General features: G+C 55.7%; 2 protein-coding genes across 4 annotated transcripts; both read right to left on the bottom strand.

The window, feature by feature from the left end:
* Nucleotides 1–893: 893 nt before the first annotated feature.
* Nucleotides 894–8,422, bottom strand: TOR4A (torsin family 4 member A). 3 transcript variants are annotated; one of them, XM_071766056.1, is made up of 3 exons: nt 7,949–8,422; nt 3,797–3,876; nt 894–3,652 (listed from the first exon to the last, which is right to left on the bottom strand). In XM_071766056.1, exon 3 carries the CDS (start codon nt 3,629–3,631, stop codon nt 2,069–2,071), a length of 1,563 nt encoding a protein of 520 aa, XP_071622157.1. In that variant the 5' UTR covers nt 3,632–3,652; nt 3,797–3,876; nt 7,949–8,422; the 3' UTR covers nt 894–2,068. The 3 variants fall into 3 exon arrangements, with proteins under 3 accessions (XP_071622157.1, XP_071622156.1, XP_071622158.1); XM_071766055.1 differs by lacking the exon at nt 7,949–8,422 and adding an exon at nt 6,574–6,756; XM_071766057.1 differs by lacking the exon at nt 3,797–3,876 and having other exon boundaries at nt 7,941–8,422.
* Nucleotides 8,423–11,800: 3,378 nt separating this feature from the next.
* On the bottom strand, nt 11,801–21,423 carry ANAPC2 (anaphase promoting complex subunit 2). The gene is given in 14 exon segments (XM_071766602.1): nt 11,801–12,260; nt 13,062–13,297; nt 13,571–13,700; nt 14,416–14,619; nt 15,131–15,206; nt 15,883–16,024; nt 16,171–16,352; nt 16,439–16,556; nt 17,043–17,162; nt 17,281–17,455; nt 18,961–19,093; nt 19,689–20,311; nt 20,947–21,066; nt 21,068–21,423. Coding segments are annotated over 14 exon segments (2,784 nt in total). The 5' UTR covers nt 21,380–21,423; the 3' UTR covers nt 11,801–12,047.

The raw sequence follows: 21,423 nt of genomic DNA on the forward strand, positions 1-21,423 counted from the left end.
TGATCCTGCTTTGGGCTCCAGGATCTGGAGAGATCCCTTCCATCCCCTGACACTCTGGGACTCCCAGCTCCCCGGACCCTCCAAATTTCACGTGCAAACTCCCACCTTCATCCTTCCCAGGGAAAAGGGAACAAGTGGGATCCCAGGTCCACGTTACCTGCACGGAAGAGCAGGGCAGGTCTGAGAGGGCAGCCAGGTCCAACCCAGAGCCCAGAGCAACCTGAAAATCCAGCTCCAGCAGCACCACGGGGATGAGATGGGTCCTGTGTAAAGCCAGGAAGATAAATCACAGATAGGAGAAGCTCAGGAAGGACCAGGCAGCTCCATGGAAATGGTGCAAGGCAAAACATCAGACTCCAGGCTGAGTCTTGGATCAGAGGCCAAGATGTGGGGCTGAGCACCCCCACTCCTCCAACAGAGCTCCCACAGGGACTGGGGGCTCCAGCTGAGCTTAAATAGAGCTCCTGAGCATGCTTAGAAAATTCTCCCCATGCAGGGAAGGGGCATGGGGAGCTGTCAGGTGAGGAAGATCAGTGATTAGGGCCTTGGGAAGTGGCACCAATTGGTGCCTCTGTACCTGCAGGGAGCTGGATCTGCAGCCAGCTCCAACCCAGCTGTGACAAAGTTCCCTCCCCAGCAGCTGAGGGGCACTGAGCTTTGGGCTTTGCTGCACTCCCAGGGTTTTGAGTTTGGGACCTGGCTCATCATGGGCTGCACACTCTGAGATAACCTCCAAAAACCACACAGCAAAGCTGGAAGCCTCATTCCCAATCCAAGTCCCCAGGAAGCCCAGGCATGGCAGTGCAGCTACAGCAGCCAGAAAAGAAACTGAGGAAGAAAACCACATTTCAGTCAGATAAAGGAGAAGTACTTTGAATGATTTTATTCAGGGCATTTGGGTTTATTCCTGACAACAGCTCTGGAAACAGTAGATTGTGATGGAATTCTTGGGAGACCAACAATTAGAAAGAGGCAAATCAAACCATCAGTGCAACCCTCCCCAGGATCCCAGCTGTGAGAATTCACAGCAAACTGGAGATGGGGACTTAGGCACAAAACCAAACCCTGAGACAGCAGTGTCACAAATCCCTGCTCAGTTGGTCTCCCCAAAACAAGGATGTGATTTTCCTGAGGTGCTTCAGGCAGCATCCTGGGGTCTCAAGGGCTGAGAACCTCTTCCTGGCCTCACAGGACTGGGAACAAGCCCAGGATTCCCACTGTGCTTGGCCCAGAGAGCCCAAACTCTCTTTTCCAGTGTGTGTTGCTTAATCTATGTCAGTTGCTATTTCAGGCTTTCTAGATAATGAATGTGGTGAAGTGTACCCAGGAGCAAAAAGCAGGAGAGCTCTCAGGATGAGTTGCCACCACCAGACCTGAAACAATCTGGCATTTATCTCTGCACCAGCTGGCACAGCCCAGCAGGCTTCACGACGAGCCCAAACAGACTTGCAGGGCAGAAATCTTGCTGGAGGTGCCAAAGGTGAGCTCAGGATGAGCTCAGAAGAGCAACAGCTCAGGAATGGGTCCAAGAAGCAGCCTCTGGAGCACAGGGTCACGTAGGAGCTGGAGAAAGCAAAGCTCTGAATGCCCCCACGTTTGGGGGTGAGGAGCCACCAGTCCTCCCAGGTGCCCAGAAGTGCCTCTGCTCTCCAAACCACCACCCAGGACCAAAAAAAGCCAAGAGCAGAAGACTGGGAGCCTGGAGAAGGAGTGAGACAGGGCTACGTGTCCTGCAGGGACAGTGACCCAGTTCACATCCCACAGCCTCTGCTCTCACCTCCTAACTCCTTAATGACCAGGATCCCAAAAGAAGGAACAAAGGTGAGGAACAAAGCACCTCACAATTAATGGGAGGATGCCTGAGCTTTGCTGTCCCTGCCTTATTCACAAGTGAAGCATCTGGAGGAGAACAGAGACCACATGGCAGAGGAGCCTGGGCTGCCATCCCTCTGCCTCAGCCAGGACAGAGTCAGAGCAGGGCTCATGAAGAACACCTTGACCACAGCCTCCTGTACTCCATGAGCAAATCTGACAAATCTTGAGAGCAGGACCTGGTTTCTGCTGTAAATTAGAGTAGGTTGACTTTGGCCACAACCTGCTTGCAGCCCATCCTGGAGTACTGCTTGTCCCCTGTGGAGTAGTAACTGAGCTGACTGGCCAGATTTTCAACATGCTTCTGGTCAGGATAGAGCCCTTCCCTCCTCATCTCCTCCAGGAAGCAGTTGATGACGTGAGTCTTCTCCAGAAGAACAAACGGGATGATGTCTGCAGATTTCCAGAGGGGGTGGACATTGATCAGGATGGGCTGGACGGTGCTCAGCAGCTCCTCAGCTCCCCGTTGCTGATGCAGAAGCTCAGCAGATGCATTCTGGATAACAAACTTTGTGATTTCACCACCTCCTATGTTGCTTATTAAAATGTAGATGGCATTGAGGAACTCGTTGGTTTGGTTGGGCTCAAAGAATCGGCTGAGAGTATCCAGCAGGACAGGAGACATGAGTTCAACCTCATCTAGAATAAACAGTGGTATCTTCTCCTCTATTTCAGCTCTAGTAACCATTTCAGAAATCTTCTTAGACAAATCTATCTCACAACTAAGAGGAGCCCCCCCGCTGGGGCAGTGATGCATCACAAAGTACTGAAGCACAAAGTCATTGTCCATGACAGAACGAAAATGCCTGGCCAGCAGCCAGCCAACATGACTCTTCCCAACTCCTGTCGGGCCATTTAAAGAGATTACAAGAGGCTTGTTGTGGATGTGGGTGGCCAGGTAGTCTTTTAGTAATTCCATAATACTTTCCATAGCCACCTTCTGCCCAAACACTTCCCGGTGCATGGTTTTCTCCAAACCATCCAGGTCGTATTTTTGGAGGTTATCGTCCAGGTTCTCTATCGCATTGAGAATCTGGAAGAAGATAATGACAATGAGCAGGAGGAGGCAACGTTTTGCCTTGCTCGTCTCCTCCGTTGGGAGGTACCTTTTTGTTTTATCTGGATACAGCACAACCCTCGATTTCCTCGGATTCTTTTTCCTCCTGCGTTTCTTCATGGCATGGTGCTCCACAGAGGTGTCAAACGTGAAGTACTGGGAAGTTTCCAAGCTGCTCCGACTGAAGAAGGCCACGGAGGGGCCATAGAGGCTACTTCGGTTCAGGGAGAGCTGCCTTTGGAGCAGCCTGGTGTGGCTGAGCTCTGGAGACTTCTCTGGAGGCAGCTCCAAGTGCAAGCGGCTTTTCCGGCTTTTCCTCTGCAGCCGGAGCCGCCGCCGGAGGCGAACGATGGCCCTGAAGGGAGGAGGAACAGCAGACACCCTCTGGGAAGCCACGGGGATCCCAGGATCTGCTGGGTCACAGCAGGATCCCTCTCCCCTGGCAGCCCTCTCAGCACCGGGCATCTCCCCCTCCCCATCACTCTCAGTCCTGGGAGTGCCTCCTGCCCCGCTGCTCCCAGCACCAGCTGCCTCTTCTCTTGTGCTGCTCTCTGTGGGGGGCACCTCAGCTTCTGCATCGCTCTCCGTGCAGGATGTGTCCCCTTCACTGTCACTCTCTGCACAGACCATCTCTCCTCCCAGATCCCCCGGGGAAGAGGACACTTCTCCATCCAGCTCAACGAGGGGCAGCTCTCTCTCCATCTTCTCTGCTTCTCACAGCCCCTTCACATCATCTTCTTTCTTAAAAAACAAGCAAACAAAAATTACAACAACAAAAAAAACCCCAACAATGTAAAGTTCAGCTTTGTAAGACAAGAAAGTGACCACCACCAACAACCCAATCAGGCAGATACCCTGCTTTCTGACAGACAGACCTGCAGCAGGGTGGCAGAGAGAGCCCTTCAGACCTAAGGGAACTTTCTGGAAGATCCATTGGTGGTGCCAAACTGCAGAGGAGATCCAGAAATAAATGTAACTCGGTATGACAGAACCAGCCCTGGCTTCACACGGGGCAGGAAAGCTCAGAGCCAACCTCTGGGACACAAGGACAGCCCCAGAGGATGAAGAGAGGGAGAGGGAGAGGGAGAGGGAGAGGGAGAGGGAGAGGGAGAGGGAGAGGGAGAGGGAGAGGGAGAGGGAGAGGGAGAGGGAGAGGGAGAGGAGAGGAGATAGCAGCAGCAGGGACTGTGTCACCCTGCCAGGACGTTTCCCCACCGAGCACAGCAGTGCTAACACCAGAGGACCCGGTTTGCCGGCGTGACCCGGCCGAGCCCCGCAGCAGGAGCTGTCCCGGCAGCGTGCGGGGAGCCGGCAGCCAGGCAGGAACGTCAGCCCCGGGTTTTGCGGGAAGCATCCCGTCTCCGGGGGAGGAGACCCCCGAGGGTTTGTTGTTAAGTCGCTTGTGCTGAGGGGGAGGTCACCAACCTGCTGGGTGTCACGCTCGGGTGAAGCTGTTGTCCCCCCCGGCGGGGTGACGCAGGTGGCACCCGGAGAGGGAGGGGGTGGCCGGGACGGCTGCGTGGGGACCCGCAGGCGATGGAAATGCTCCAAAACCACCACCACCTTTCACCCTGATCCTTTCCCAGCTCCTACGAAATGCCGGGACGCCCAGAGTGAAACCTTCAGCATCTCCTCAGAGGGCCGGGTGGCTTCTGGCCCGTGTGCCCGTGGCCACGCGGGAGCTGAGCCCGTGGGAGCAGCTCCCCCGGTGCTGAGCGTGGGGAGAGCTGGTGCTGGCAGCAATTAAGCCCCGAGTGCTAATTGCTGACCGTGTGCAGGATTTGGCCATGCCCAGAGCAAAACCAGCCAGGCCAGATTCCTACCGGGGCTGCAGAGGCCACACCAGGGGGGAGGGCTGGAGGCCACCCCCAGGGATGTCACTTCGGCCCCTGGGCTGTCCCCACACCACCCCCAGGGGGTCACACCCTTGCCTGTCCCCATCTCAGATGCTTTGCCTTGCTCACACAATGCCTGAAGGTCCCCAGTGGATTCTCTGACCCCAGAGGTGCTGGGGAGCAGGTCCCCTGTCCCATGGGCAGAGGTCCCCAGGGAGCAGGGAGCTCAGCGTGGGGCCAGGACAACCCTCCTGGACATGACACACAACAAACACAGGGTGAAGCTGCTTCAGTCCCAAGCCCACACAAGTAGAGATGGGGTTGATTCATTGCTGGGTGGGAATTCACAGGAAAAGGTTTCAGGGGCATAAGGAAACATGAGACATCCCAAAGGTGCCCTCATGGATCTCCTGTGCCCCCCCCCTGGCTCCTCACAGCCTGGAGCTGGCTCTGCTCCCACCACCATGTTCCTGTGGGGAGCCCAAAGTCCCTGCAAGGCCAGTGGCAACCACCAAGGACCCAAATTAACCCTGGAGATGCCCCAGATTCTCCCTCCCAAAAGCCAAGAGCCCAAAGAGCACACCCACTGGCCCGGGATGCCCAGCCCTCCGGATGAGCCAAGCAAGGCAGGGTGGAGGGACCAAATCCCATCTCAACAAGAAATCTGTCCTGTCAGGCACGTAATAACCCCGTGAATACCATGACTCAGTCCCTAATACCTGCTGGTGCTTACACAGGACTCGAATTTTGAAAGAGCAGCCCCGGCTCACTGAGCATCAGCCCAGTTGCAAGTCTGCTGGTGCTGCCAGGCTGCAGAGAGGGGTTCCAGGAACTTAGTCAGGTATTTGGTGACCACAAGAGGAAGAACCACCCCACAGTTAGACCTGCAGCACCAGGAGTGCTCCTGTAAACACCGTTAGCTGCTGCTCTGCACCCTGTCTGGCTGCACCACGGGAAGGCTTAGCTCATGGAAACCCTCCTGAGAACCCTACTGCTTTCCTCCACTGGCTTCTTCCCTCATGTTTGCATTTGTGTGTCACCCTGTCCCTGCCAAAACAAGGTCCCCACAACAGAGCCTGCGTGGGCTGTGGGAGGCAGCCGGGCTGGGAGGGGAGCGGGATGGGGGCAGCCCCTGGGCAGACGGTGTCTGTGGGCAGAAAATTCCCTGTGTGCAGGAGATCTCAGCCTGATGCCAGCCAGAGAAATGTGCCCCTGGTTACAGCTGAACCCCAAGGACAGCGTTGGAGAGGGGGGAGCTCCCCCTCCCCAATCTCAGGCTCTTTGGGTTCTCAAAGCTGCTGGGAAAAGGGGACAGCAGGAAAATCCCAAAGGCTGGTCCTGATGCTGAAAGTCACAACCCCCCCGTCCAACACTGAGCATTTCCAGGGGAAAAGCAGAGTAAAACAGCCCCTGGAATGAGGGGCTGGGTAGGGAAGGGTTCAGTGGACACCCGGGATGGTGGCAGAGGAGAGCACAGCCCCAGTGTGGGGCACAACCTGGGCACCCCAAATTGCAGCTGTCTGGTGTCACTGCCCCCCCAAAAAACCTGGTGCAGGAGTGACAGCCAGGGAGATGCAGATCCCACCTGTGCTTGACCCCAAACCCCACCAACCCCAAAATTTTTCACCAATCCCCAAGGATGAAGAGCACAGGGAAGAGCAGCAAGCAAAGGGGAAGAGCTGAGAGGGGAGCAGGAGGGTCCCCACAAAACCAGGGTGGGTTTGGGTTGAAAGGATGAGTGGGAGGTGGTGGTGGGGCTGGAGTGGGATGGGGGGGGTGAGGAGGGGGACCGAGAGCAGTTTTACCCACAGCGTCTCCCCCCGGACCGGCTGCTCCACTTCGGCCGAACCTGGGACGGGCCCGGCTGCTCCCCTGCCCCTCTCGCATCCGTGTAAAAACCCGAGCGTGGGGAGGAAATGGAGAGGAGGAGTGGCCGGCGGTGCCACTTCCTTCTCCCCGCGCCACGGGACGGTACCACCGACCGCTTTTCTCTGCCCCAAACCCCCCCCCCGACCCCCGCGGCTGCCGTCACCGGGGCATCCGCAAAGCTCCCCGAGTGCCTCTCTGGGCCGGGACAGAGGGATGAGCTCAGCATTGCGTGGCCTCCAAAGCCCCGAATTTGGGTAAAACATCCCCCACCCCTCTGGGTGGGATTTGTCTGGAGCCCGGCACCCGCAAAGGTCAAAGATGCTGTGGAGAGGTTATGGGGGCTGAGCTGGCGGGGGGGCAGCTGGAGGGGAAAGAGGGAGAGGAGAAACTGGGGTGAACCTGGGAAAAGATGGTGAGGCTGGGAAAAAAATAGGGAGTCTGGGGAAAAAAAACCTAACTGTGAGTCTAGAGCTGCTGGGTCATCTGTCTGTGAGCAGGATCCTGCACCACTGCCCCCCAGCCCCCCGACCCCGACCCCACTGAGGCTTTTGGCCCCTTCACAGCCCCCCAGCCCCATGACAAAGGGATATGGGGACAGCAGGGACAGCTGCAGGACCAACCTCTGTTAGACCCAGTGTGACCACCCCAAGCCCTTGCTGCCCAAAACCTCCCCCAGGGGAAGGGCTGCTGCTTCATCAGCTGCAAGGAGAGGAGGGGGAACCCGAGGGGTTTGCTGTGCCCGGGGGTGCTGAGCCTCACCCCAGCAGCTCCTCCTCACCTCCCTCTGCTCCTCAATCTGCCTTCAGCCCATCTGAACCCACCCTGAAGCCCACCCACCTCTCACCTGTGCTTGCACAGCTTGGCTGAGGTTTCCCACCCTCAACAAACCAGTTTGGCACAGCCAGAGCAGCCCCAAAGCAGCCCCTCGACAGCCAAGCTCTTGGGTTTGGATAAACCCCAGGCTGCAACCTGCTCCCCTTGAGAGCAGCTGCTCAGGAACAAAAATCTGGGGGGGGGGGGAGGGGGGAGGAACACGTGGGCATTGGGGTAACGAAATGGGGGAGCCTGGGAGGGGGGGAAGGCATTGAGGGGGATGTGTGTGAGCAGTCTGGGGGTGCAGTGCAGCTGGGGGGGGTCACACCTGGCATTGGGGCAGTGCAGGGGGGGCTGGACACACGCGTGGGGCAGTGCAATGGGTGGGGGGGTTTATGCATGCAGGGGGGGGTCCAGCAAAGGGGTAGGGGGGTCCAGAGCAGGGGCAGGGGGTGTGCAGTGGGTCCCTCCCTCCCCCTCCCAGTCCCCACCACTCACTCACCTGGGGGACACAAGCCCTGTCCCCTGTGTCCCTGCTGAGGTCCGACCCCCCCCAGCCGGGCCCCAGAGGAGGAGGAAACAGCGGCGGGGCCGGGGTGGGAGCTCGGCCGCGGGTGCCCCGGCCCTTCCTGCAGAGCCACGAATGCAAATCCTGCACAAACACGGCCTCTCCCACGGCTCTGCCTCCCACGGGGCACCCCGAGGGGGAAAGGGGTGAGAAAACATCAGGGGACGGGACCTCGGAGCCCGGATTGTGGTACCAGTCTGAGACTGGTACCCACTGGTTTGGGTACCTGCAGATGATGGGCAGCCCCCGGTTTTGGTAGCCACCAAAAGGCATCACTGGAGGTCAGGGTGGCCACAGGGCCTCTTGCTGCTGGTCACCAATTTAGAAGACAATTTTAGGTAATTTTCCCTCTATTTTTGGCACGTTGCTTGTTCAGCCAAAAGAATTCCAGGGCTGCTCAGCATCATCTGCATCCTGAACACCCCCAGACACCCCCAGCCCCTCTGCTCCCCTGGGAAGGCAAATGAGCAGTGGGGATCCAGGGTGAACCCCACAGCATCAGGGTGGGGGGTCCCATGCCCACAGGACCAGCCTCACCTGGAAAAACTGCAAAAAAAGGGGGAAAACCTGTTAAAAAGAAACTATAGGGTCTGGAAAAGGGTCTGGAGCCACCAGGAAAATTGATCTGGAGATCAGAAATAGGCACTGTGGCTGCAAAGCTGGGAGCAGGCAGGGAGCCCCGAAACAGAAAGTGGGAGCCCACATGTGGCAAAGGGGAAAAGGCAGCAGGGTGGGGACAAAGAAAACCCCAAGCAGCCCCACGGGCTCTGACCTCAGAGCCAACCCTGCTGCAGCCCCAAAAAGGGAAGAATATAACAAAATGAGCTGCTCTGGGAGGGGCTGGGATGGGGCTGCCCAAGGAGATGGAGGGCAGCAGCCCCTGTGCACAGGATCCAGGGTCATTCCCAAATCCTTTTTCCAAGCCTGGAGCTGCCCTTGTTGCAGCTCCACCAACCACAGCCCCACAGCCCTGTTCGTGATGCCTTGGGCTGTTGGGTGGTGATTTATTCCCTTTTGTCTCACCCACCTCGTGCTGATCATCCCGGAATTCCTGCTGCTGCTCCAGCCTAACTCCACGGATCCCTCTGCTCCTGCATCCCTCCCGCATCCCACCAGCAGCAAACTCAAACCAGATCAGTGGCTCCACGGGCAGGATGGGGCTGTTGAGATGGACCCTGCAGCTCTTCCCACTCTCAGTCCTAGCACAAATGTCCAGCTTCTGTAAGCAGCTCTGCTCTAACCCATCCTGAATAACCCAAACAGTTTATCCCTGGGCTGGGGAATGTCCCCTGCAGGGACACCGCATCCTGCTTGGGTTATCGTGGCCCTTCTAAACAGTTTATAAATAGTCCAAGGTAACTGAGGGTGATGGTTCTGCTGCAGGAAAAACAAGGGGGGTTTCTTAAATGAGATTTCTTTTCTTTAAAGGCATTCAGTCAGTGCCAACTGCTCCTAAATCCCAACTTAAATCCACTTCTATCTCCTCCAGGTGAGCTCTGTCCCCACCTCACTTAAACCATTTAAAAAAAAGGCAACAAAAGAGAAATGGGCTTGCTTGGCAGCTTCAGCTCCTCATGTCCCAGCCTCAGGAGGGCTGTGGGGCCACCAGGAAGGTGGTGGTTGTGCCATGAGGTGCTGGTTGGGCTCAGCATCAGGAGGGTGAGTGCTGGGGCAGGCACCAGCAGCAGGGCCCTGGGGGGCTTTGGGGCCAATTTGCTTTGGGAAAAAAAAAAAAGGAAAAATTGGTAAATAAATTGGAGAAGATGGAGAGCAGGAAGGGTCTGCATCTGCACCTCCAGCAGCTGTGGGGACAGTCACCTACACAGCATCCCCCCAGTGCCAGAAATATCTCCTGCTCCCACACGTGGCAAAAGGAGAAAACCCTCCCAGCACTTCCCTGGTAAATGAGTGCTCACAGGGAAGGTCACAGTGTGCAACGGGGGCATCAGTGGAACACTGGAGGAACTGAAGCCATGTCCAGGCATCTAAAGATTTAAAAAAAAAAAATGGGGGGGGATTTTATGTGCATTTTTGAGATATAAATTTTGTTTTCTTTCTTTGCTGTGAAAGTGGAAGTGACTGAGGCAAACAGTGCAGGGAAAAGACCAAAGCTTCTAGGTTTTTTCCCCCAGCTTCCTCCATTCAGCCTGAAAAAGTTGCATTTTCAGGTTGTTTCAATTAATTTTAGGACTTTCACATTCCATAAAAGCTGAAGCACTCGTTAAATCCAAATTTTTCCTATTATAACACTTTGAAACACCCACACTACAACAACACAGCCCCTGGCTCTGGCTCAGCCACACCAGGACCTCCCATGAGGTGACAATGTGCTCCAGGTCCCCTCAGCCGTGGGGACACTCAGCCCTGAGCTCAGGACAGACAAACTCATCACACCCTTGGGTCCAAACATGGTTGGGAAAGGGCAGGAAATCTCTGTGGCACCACCAAGGCTTTGGGCATGGCTGGATGTGTCCCTGGCTGTGTCCCTGGGACACTGGGAATGCTGCTGGGATGGGGGATGGTTGGGGCACACTCATTGCCCCCCAGCACTTTGCCCTGGGGGTGAGGAAGCAGCACAGGAGGAATATATCCACCTGCACCCATAAAGACATTAATAAAGTCATAAATATTTTGGAATCTACATTTTTTTTGCATCTCTAAGCCCTGCAGAACCATCCAGGGAGCTCCTGGAGCCCCTCGTAGTTCCTGACCCCAGCAGCCAGCCCTGGCTCCTCTGGTGGCCCAGGACAGTCCCAGCAGCCCCACTGGAGGTCTCTTTGAACTCAAAAGATCAAAAGGGGCCATTTCTTCCCCCCCCCCGATGCCACAGCCTGCTCAGACATTCCATGCTTGGCCACCAAGTGTGGAGCAGGATTTGCTGTGGCACCTCCCAGGCAGCTCCAGCTCCCCAGAGCAGCAGACACCAACCCCCTGCCCCATGGATCCCCACCTTCCCAGCTGCTTCCAGGTGATCAGTTTCCTTTCCTGAAAAAAAAAAAACCAAACCAACAAAACCCCCAAACCTAAACTATACTACAGATACTAAAATGAAACAGAGACCCTGTGGAAGGCAGCCCTGAGGCTCTGCACCTGCACACACACAGCAAAGAGGTGTCCTCAGGATGTCCTCACAACCTGCCCACACCTTGGTCCCTCAGCCTCCCACAGGCACAAAGGGTCTGGATGTAGCACAGGTTCTTGTGGCTGCTTTTATTTACTCAGTGGTGGGTGAGTGTCTGAGCAAAGGCTGAGGAGCCTTTGGGAGAAAGTGGAGAAGTCCCCAGGAGGTGTTTTCTGCAAGGGAAAAGCCAACAGGTCCTGCTGCTGAGTATCAAGCAGCCAAGATCTCTGCCTGGGGTTAAACGAGCTGCAGAACCCCAGAATTTTGTTCCCCATGTCCTTGACACAGGTTCCAGGTGTGGCTCCCAGGGACATCCCAAGCCACTGGACAACAGGGCCAGGTTGGATGAGCAACCTGAGCTGGTGGGAGGTGTCCCTGCCCATGAAGGGGGGCTGGAACTGGAGGAGCTTTAAGGTCCCTTCCAACCCAACCCAGCCCATGCTGTGATTCCATGACCCCGTGCTGGTGATGCTGCTTCAGCCACACAAAGAGACCCAGACAGCAACAGGAGCCAAGAGCCCCCTCCCAAAACCTCCTGAGGCTACAGCTGGAGACCCAAACAAGGGAAATGGTGCCCAGACTGGGGAGTTTCCTGCCTGGACTTTGGGCGTGGGAAGGCTGATGCAAAGAGTGAGCTGCTGAGAGGAAAGAGAGATGGAACCATCTGAAAAAGGAGCCTGCTGGGTTTTATTAGCCTGAGAAGGGGGACAGACACGTACAGGGAGGAAAAGCAATGGGGGGAAGGCCCAGGCACAGAAGTTGTAGTGTGCAGGGCTCAGGTTGCTGCCGAGCTGCCTCCAGGGGGAAAGGACACTTGTCTGGGGAAGAGGGCACAGCAAACCCCCCAGAGCAACTCCCCAGCAGGACAGAGAGAGCTGGGCAGAGGCAGGGGGACACAGGGACCCTCCCAGCCTAGCTGCAGTTCTTGGGCAGGCGATAGACACCCCCAGAGTAGATGAGCTGCTGGTCCCGAACCTTCTTCTGAAGGAAACCTTGCAGCTCCTGTATATCAATCTCTGTAACCACTGGGCCAGTCATCACAAACATCTTCAGCATGCTGTGAATCCTCTCCAAGGACAGGCTCTCCAGGTTGGTCAGCATAGCCTGGATGTACGTCCAGAACAGCTGCAGAGGGGGAGACAGAGGCCACAGTAAATCACACATGAAGCAAAGGGCTGCTTTAGCATCCCCTGTCCCAAGTGCAGAGCAGGGCTGTGCCTGGCAACAAGTTGTCTCAGTCACAAGCATTTTGTTTTGAACCAGGAAATATCCCAGAAGAGCACCAGGCACTGGGACACTCAGCTGGAAAGCAGGATCTGCTCTGCAGCACATGCATGACCCTCAGTGGATAAACACCAGTATGACAACGATGTGTTGCACAGTGGCACAGCACACAACATGACACAGGGGCAGGAAAAATGCTTCAAGTGTCCAAGACCCACAACACAGAGGAGGCAAAGGTCCAGCTGGTAGTGTTGGGAAAGCCTTCTTGGCAGTCTAAGTGCCAGAGTGAATCCAAGTAAGTTCTGACTGCTTTCAATTACAAAATCATGTCTCAGACATTTCATTTTTCATACTGGAAAAAAAGATTTAGAGATGCCCAAATGGTTGCCTGGCACTTTCCTGGAGGAAATGCAGCAATCCAGCACCTGTACCAGTGAGCACTAACCAAGAGATACCAAATTCAGAGCACACCCAGGAGAGACCTAGACAGGACAGTGGAAAATGCAAATCCACAGCACAAATGGAATCCATCATCTTAATCATATTCCCCAAAGCCAAAAGCATGGGATGTTATCATAGAATGGGTTGGGTTGGAAGGAACCTAAAAGATCCTCAAGATCCAAGCCCCCTGCATAGGCCTGGACCCCTGATCCTGGACCATGTTTGCATCACCCTCAATCCCTGAGACACAGGGACAGGTACCTGCAGCTCCTCCTCTTTCTGGTCAGCCTGTGAGGCCATGGCAGAGTCCCCCTCCTCATCACTGTCTATCAGCACGACTTTCTCCACCTGGTCCTTCTGCTCCTCCTCAATCACAGTGAAGGTTCCTGGGGGCTCCTCCCTCAGGACCCCCTGCTGCAGCCACAGCGTCATCTTACGCTTCAGAGACGTCACGGGCACCTTGAGCACCTCACTCAGCTCTGTCAGTGTCCACGTGCCTGTGGAGATCACAGATAGCAGAGGAGAGAAGAGGACACTTGCCCACCCCCCCTGCCAGGAGCAAGCAGCAGGGTGCAAGCTGAGCTGGGGCCCTGCTGGGTGCTGCCTCCTCGGGGAGCTGCAGACCTGGCTGAGCCTTGCAACGGAGCCAAGCCTGCCAACCAAGTCTTGGTCTTCCTGCCAGAGCTCTCCAAGCCTTCAGAGACCCCAGCAACACGGTCTGCCCCCCCTCAGGAAGCCCAGAGCCAGGGGTGGGTGTGCTGAGCACTCACTCTTGGTCTGGAAGTGCAGGATGATGGCAGCGTGCACAGGGGACACGGACAGGGAGAGCGTGCGATCCGCCAGCTCCACGTCCAAGCTCACCAGGCCCAGGTGGTACTTCCAGTTCAGAGTCCTCATGGCCTGGAAAAAGGGGAAGCAGCTGCTCACAGGACATTTTTAAACAGGAACCATTAAAAGCTGCATTATTGCAAACTCCTCTCTACCACCAGGGCCAGCTGCACTCCATACACCTCTGCCAGATCCAGAAGCTGCCCCTCTCCCCACGAGTCATCCAGCACCACCCAGTCCCCCACCCCATCATGGGAACATCCTCCTCAGCACAAGTTGTTGTTCAGACCCAGCAGAGATCACAGACAGAAGCAGCAGCAACATTCACCTAACTCCAGGCTAGCAGCAGCTCTTAACATGAGGCCATGTGAAGAGCTGCTGTTCAAGAGGACAAACAGGGCAGGGAAGTGCCAGGAGGGGCCCAACAGGGACAGGATGTCACTCTCACTACTGCAGAACTTAGGCCAACAAACTTAGACCAGACTTATGATGCTGAGGAACTTTCACCTCAGCACCCACTTATCTAACAAACATGGGCATACTGGTAGAAAACTCTCTTCTCTAATAGCAATCACCAGGACCACCCCACAGGAGACAAACCCTTCTTCTGGCAACAGCTTCTAACCCTGAGTCAAAGATAAAGGATTTGGGGATTCCACCATAACAACAGCTAAGATTTAAGGAATGTGAAAGGGATCTTGGTTAGATAGCATGGTTTTTTTAGCATGTTTTTTTGCAAAGTCTGGACAGCATGGACCTTTTTTAAGGAAGGTTGGGCTTGTCTCACCTTTAATTTCTCATACTTCCTGGAATAGGCTTCCATGGCTTCCTTGACCTGTTCTGGAAGCTCTAGCTTCTCCTCTTTCAGTGGTGGCCAGAATTCACTTGACAGGATAACAGCAACAAGACTGAAGGGTGGCCTTTCCTCCTCTGGGAGCTTCTCCTCCTCATCACGGATGTTGGCATTGATGCGTCGTGAGTCAGCCATATCCTGGAAAAGGCAGAGGAAGCTGAGGCAGCTCCTTCTCTTCCAGCTCTGTGCTAATTCTTAGTAAAGGAGAAGCTTAAAGAGAGTGACTAGTGTTGTCTGCAAACAATGATGGGGGCATCAGAAAGGACACGACCACGTGTGTCCACTAGAAAGTCTGCTACAAACCTCAAAACGTTTGTGGGGAAGTTGAGGAAGGGCTTACAACTCTGCACTAGCCCACAGTGGAGTCCCTAAAGATCTGTGCTCTTCCCACAGCACTCCAAGTGAAATAAACCCCAGAGACCCAGCTCTACAGTCCCAATCATCCCCCAGAGGCAATAACCCAACCCACAGGGTTTAAAAAACAGAGAGGATTTTGAATGCACTCCTGCTTGCCAAAAATCAGCCCCCTCAATGGGAATTTGGGAACCCTTCTTTCCTAAAAGATCTTTTTTTGGGTCACTTCCCCAAGGAACTCAAACACCTAGGACTCGAATTTAAAAAAGAAAACAAACCCAAACAAAATTATTACTTTTAACATGACTTCACAATAGTGCATCTGAGCTTCCCCAAACCGCAGCTTCAGCAGCTCCACGTTGCGGATCTCCCTGAGAAGAGAAACAAGAGCTCAGCCACGGGTCCCTCAGCCAGGGGAGCCTGGCCTGGCCTCCACCCCTGGCAACACAGCCAGAAAAGGGAGGCCCTGGCACAAGGGTGCTGTTCCTAGGAAGCCTTGTGAAGCCCAGTATCCAAACGGGATCCCTCCTGGCGTCTCAGTGAGGAACAGTCTCTCCTTCTCTACACCAGCAGTTTTTTGGAGACCTTCCCACCCTCCTCAGCTGGGCTCAGCCATCCCCCCTGGTGACACAGTGCAACCCCAGCACTCACAAGCTGCTTGCCTGAGCCTGCCCACCCCAAGCTGCAATTCACAGAAAGGAAAACCACTACAACTGCTGGATCTAGAGATAGAGCTGGGTTGCAACTGATCTCCTGGTGCTTCATCCCTTTTTTGTACTTTGACACTTTCAACTGACCCTAATCAGCCTGTGCAAGATGTGAGGGTCACCAAATCATGTGGGATGGAGCTAAGAGGGTTTTGGTGCCTCCAGTTTCCCACGTGCTGCCCTATTGTGCAAGCCAAGGGCAGGACTGAGCAAGAAGCAGGAAGAGGAAATTCTAGATGCAAACCCAAAGGAGGAGCTGTTCCTAGGAGGGAGGCTGAAGCACAGCTTTCTCAGGTGACTTTATCATGGAGAACCCAGGGGCTGGGCACTTGGAGCTCACCTCTCAGCACTGTAGTTGAACTGATGTAGCAGCCTGTCAGCCAGCAGCGTGCGGTACTCGTTGATGAACAGGTCCTTGCTGCCATAGATGCTCACCAGCAGACTGATGATGTCTGAGGACCGACGCTTGGAACTGGATTTACCTGAAGAAATCCAGCAGGCAACAGTGCAAGATTAACAAAGATCCCCCCAGCCCAGCTCTGGAGGGCCAGCAGATGGATGACCTGCTCCAGACCTCAGCCCACCCGGGAAAACGGGGCTGTGGGGACTTCTGGTCTTGGCATTTCACCTGGATCTGCATCCACCGGGTCAGGAACCCAATCCCCTGGTTCTGAGATGTCATCATCACTCTCCTGGCCGTTCTCCAGGGTCACTGGATCAGCTTTTGAGAGCTCATTTGCAAGATCTCCAGAGCCCTCAGCATCCCCCGTGAGCCCGGCCACGATCTGCCGCACCGTGTCCTCCCGGGTCCTGCAGGAGGCACGGAGAGGGTGAAGGGGAGGGAAAGGAATGGGGAGGGGAAAGGGAGGTGTGAGACTGCCCCAGGAGCCTCTTACCTCAGGTACTTCCTGATGGGCTCACAGGCAACTTCCAGGATAACCATGGAGGGGTCAAGCTCCCGCAGGGCCTTGATGGCCGAGATGTAGAGAGTGATGATGTCGGATGTGTTCACTCCTACAGGAGAGGCAGAGGGGGTCAGCATCCCAGACTAACAGCCTGGCTGCCAGGAGCTTGGCTGCTCCAAGCCCTCTGTTCCACCTATGGAGTGGCAGGGGAAGGATTGCTGATCTCCTGTCCCAGCCAAAGGGAGAGATCAAGCTGTATGCCTGAGAAACCAGTTGCAACTGTGAACCTGGAACTGGGCTCAGAGAGTCCTATAACCCAGATGAAGCTCAGACCACACATAGCAGAGAAGCTAAACATCAAGCTCAGCTCCTCAACATCCTGTAAAAATGAGACAAGAAGGGGCTGGGATACCACCAGCTACTGCTGCCCATGCACACTCCAGCCCCAGAAGCACACAACATGCACAGCCTGGCTCATCAAACACCAGTTCAGATGATGGCTCCCAGCAGACTCCCCAACTCCAGGCCCAGACTCCCCAACTCCAGGCCCAGGCTCCTCAGGGTGTTAAAACATACACGGGGATGTAAAACCCACCAGGATGCAGAAGTCTCATTTCCAGAGCACTTTTCAGAGAGCTCAGCAGCTGCTGCCTCTGGTTAGTCCTTTCCAGGCAGAACTTGAGGTCCTCCACAGCCGGCTTTGACTCTGGGAAATCTACAAACCAAGAGGTGATTAGAAACAGTGCCACGCTCCGTGGGAAGGCAGGAGGTGATGGTGTGGCACAGCAGACACAGAATCCACGAGTGGATGAACACTGCAGGGTGAGCCCTACCTCTAATGATGCCAAAGAGCTCCTCGATCCTCATGCTGGCGTAGATGCGGTAGAAAAACCTCTGGACGTGGCAGCGCCAGCGCTTCAGGGTGCTGCTGGCTTCTGGGGAGCAGTGTGCCAAGGGACCATCTTGCAGGAAAACCCTGCTGAGCCAACCAATCACCTTCTCAATCCACTGCAGGAGAGGGAGAGGACAGAGGTGGTGAACACCACAGCTGGATGCACAGTGATGTCCCACGCTCACCCCATTGCCTGGGGGCTTCCAGAGGAAGCAGAAATGAGCAGCCAGGGCCAGCATCACCTCCAGCTCCTCTCCAAATGCATCCTGACCTGGGCTAGAGCTGGGCACAGCCTGGCTGAAGGAATGTGGGCTTGAGCTACAGACACAGTGCAGAGATTCTTCAGAAGTGTCCGAGGAGGTAAGGGGTGCCTGAGGACTGAGCATAGGTGCTGGGCTCCAAAAAGGAGAGGGCAAACTCAAAAACTTGCAGCCTCTCTTCCTGCAGAATTCCATTCTGTGCTCACAGATTCTCTTTATATGAGCAAATCACCCATCACAGCACTCTTGGCCCAAAGTGTCTGTGACTCCTGAACTCAAGGAAGAACAAAAAACCAGCCCAAGGACTCACAGACAGACTCTGACCAAACAAACTCCACCACTTGAAACCAACACCTCCAGCGCCAGACAATGCATTGAAATAATAAAAGAAAAAGCTGAACAGAGAGCATCAGAAGGTTAACTTTACCACATGAGGTTAACTTTGCCCTGGCTTTTTAGATGAGGTGGGAGCAAGGGGACCCCCTGCAACATCTGACCAGCAGAATGCAGTTGTATTTTCTCTGGTGCCCTTCAGATATCCTTGAACAATCTCCAGGTCATCCAAATGCATTTCCCACTAAGTCCAATAAAGAACGTGTTGCACAGCAACTACAGGGAATTAAACACAATGACTGACAATACTGGCAGACTACAAAAACAGCCAGAGTGGCAACCAACAAGGAAACTAGGGCAACCACAGAGAGCAGGCTGGTTTGCATGGCAACCTGACTTCATGCATTGTTCTTCAACCCAGGCAAAGGCAGGGTCATGCTGCAGGGAACAAAGAACTCAGGGCAAGCCTGCAGAGCCAGGACAGTATCCAGAGAAGAATTTGATTTTAAGGTCACACTGGGTAAAGAGCCCAATGTGAACTTGGTTTAAGGTAGCAGGAAAACAACCAGGTAGGTGCAAGGAAAGATCTTAATTCTGTATGTGTCCCACTGGTGAGATCCATACCAGAGCATCACCTCCCATCCTCACTTCCTGTTTTAAAAGGGATGCTGAAAAATTGGAAAGTAGAAAGAAAACAGGCACACAATCCAAATGATGAGCCCCAGGGAGGGCTCTCTGCAGACCAGCTGGCAGTACCTCTTCCTGCAGTTTGTAAAGCAGAACCAGAGAAACTCCCTCATTACTACAGACTTCCCCAGGTAAAACACAGAGGCCCATTACACAGGGGTCCATTAAATACACATGGGGGGGTTCAACCACCTCTTCTGCCAGGGACGGTGGGACTCACAGCCCAGGACCAGGTGTTTTCCTGCTTGGAATCCACTTTTAACCCAAGCTGCTCAGGCAGTCACCGGAGCAGTGGGACATTCCCATGGGATGGGTCCTGGTGGCCTGCAGGCTTTGCCTACCTCCTGGAACTCGTTGAGGAAGGAGTGCTCATACTCCCCCCTGCAGCGTTGCTCCATCCTCTCCTCTATCATCCTGTGCAGGATGGTGGTGACAGCATCAGCACTCACTCTCTCCAGCAAATTCAGCCGGCGGCTGCAGACACAGAAGGGACCTGACTCAGACCAGGGAAGCAAAGCTGCAGGCAAAAGCAGAACATTTAACTGCCCCAAGGCACCTTCCTCCCTGATGCTCCACAGGTGCATAGCTCCTCCTTTAAATGCCCTGATAGCTCCATACATGCCCTCCATGTGTAACACATGACACCACCTCTATCCCATCTTCCTTACAGACATTATTTTCTAGCTACCAAAACCTTTTCTGTTTAGAAGTTTGCTTCTTCATGGACAGAAGGCTTCAGAGCAAGAGGAAGATATTCTCTTAGCCGGGAGAGGAACTTTCTAAAGATCTGCTCTAGTTCCATCACCAGCTTGCAACCAGCCACAGAACCCCGTGTCAAGTTCTCTAACCAGTATCACAGAATGGGAGGGACTGGCAAAGACCTCTGCAGATCATGTAGTCCAGACCCTCTGCTAGAGCAGAATCACCACGAGTAGATCCAGACTTGGTTCTGTGTATCTCCAGAGACAGAGACACCACAGCCTCTCAGTACCAGAACTGGACAAGAACACCTCCTGCTGCTGCTGCTCCCCTCTCCTGAGTGACAGCCACCACCCCATCACCTACGTACAGAATGTCATTGAGCTGCTGAAACTGCTCCATGGCTCTGGGGCACCAGCACTGCTCTCTCTTGCTGCTGCAGCCTGCACACAGCAGGCTCTCTCCTCCACCCTCCTCTGTATCACTCTCCTGCTCGGTCTCACTCATGCTGCTCTCACACTCATTTGTTCCATCTTCTCCTCTCTTCCACTGCCGCATGTAGATCCTGAAAGTGCGGCTGTAGAACTGCTGGATCATTTCCTGGAAGGACTTGGTAGTGGAAAAGAAAAGGATAGCTTTGAACATGGTGTAGACCTTTTCCTGCAGCATCTGAGCACCTGTACCCAAGAGCAAGCCTGCCTTGGTCCATCTCTCCAGCAGTTCCAGGCTGTTCAGGTAGGGGTCCAAGCGGCACTTGAGGAGACTAAAGGCATCCAGAAGGAGGGAGGAGCACTGGTGCTCCTCAGCTGTATTTTCATACTGGCCGATGCAGTTCCAGAACTCAGGAGCTATATTTGCCTGGAGGTCAGTCTGCAGCACCTCGATGAACCACTCCTCCACGATGGAGTGCAAGTCATAACACCGCAGCACCTCCAGGGCTGCCCGCAGCTCAGCATCCTTCAGCGGCCCCGCAGCATCCGACCTGGGAGCTGCCTGGAAAGCGGAGGGGACACTGGGTTAAAGATACAAAAAAACTTCTCCAGGAGGATCTGGAGAGGGGCTGGGGTCTGGGCCCCCGTTTGGTGGACACCTCCCAGCCCTAACACCCAAACACCAGGCACTGCTGTCACTGCTGTCACTGCTGTCACCACTGCAGGACCCTCGGGCTGGCTGGGCTGTGGCTGTTGAAGGGAGAGCCAGGAGCATCCCTCAGGCCCTCAAACCCCAAGCTCAGGGCAAACCCCTCCCTGGTCGATGTCAGCCCAGCAGGTGGGCGAGCAGCGCAGCTTTTTTCCTGGGGGGTGACCCTGACAGTTCTCTTCCTTGGCAGCCCCCGAACAAACGCATCCCCCCGCCCCGCAGCTCCCCCTTCCCCCCCAGCTCCGGTGCCTCCCCCCACCCCCGGCAGCCCCCTCGGTGAGCACCGGCCAGGCCGGGGGAGGAGGCCGGGGCCACCCCAGCCACCCCGGGGACAGCGGTCCTGGCCCCCCCGTAGCCGAGAGGGCCCCGAGACCAAGGGCGGCGGCGTGAGGTGTGCGGCGCCTCCTCCTCCTCCTGCCCCGGGCCCTCCCGCCGGCCCCGCAGCGTCCCCGCAGCCCCCCGGTTGCCCCCCGGCTGCCCCCGCTCACCAGTCCCAGGGCTGCGGGCGGTACCAGGGCGGTACTGAGCGTGTTCCAGGCGGCCGAGAGCCCCTCGCCCGCCGGCGGCTCCATGCGGGCCGCCCCGCAGGAAGAGGCGGAGCGGAGGGGACGTTGGGCCGGGCCGGGGCGATGAGCGGGGCGGGGGCTGCGCTGCGGGACTACAACGCGGAGCTGCGGGAGGGTGAGCGGGGCTGGGGCCGGGGTTGGGGCCGGTGCCGGTACCGGGGCTGACGGGTCGGTACCGCGCAGGGCTGTCGGAGCTCCGCGCCCGTCGGGAGGAGGTGAACGGGCGGATCCGGGAGGAGGAGGCGGAGCGGAGTCGGCTGCAGGGCCGGATCTGGGCGCTGACCGAGCGGCTGGCCCGGACCGGCGAGAGCCTGGCCCGGAACCTCGCCCTCCGCAGCGAACTGGACCGAACCATCGCCGAGACCGAGGCGGCTTACGGCAAGGTACCGCCCGGCCCAG

This window comes from Heliangelus exortis, chromosome 22 (genome assembly GCF_036169615.1).
Source record: "Heliangelus exortis chromosome 22, bHelExo1.hap1, whole genome shotgun sequence".
Lineage (NCBI taxonomy): Eukaryota > Metazoa > Chordata > Aves > Apodiformes > Trochilidae > Heliangelus > Heliangelus exortis.

What these genes read in the sequence shown, in the direction of transcription:
- TOR4A (XM_071766056.1), bottom strand. Translation starts at nt 3,631, where the DNA reads ATGGAGAGAGAGCTGCCCCTCGTTGAGCTGGATGGAGAAGTGTCCTCT.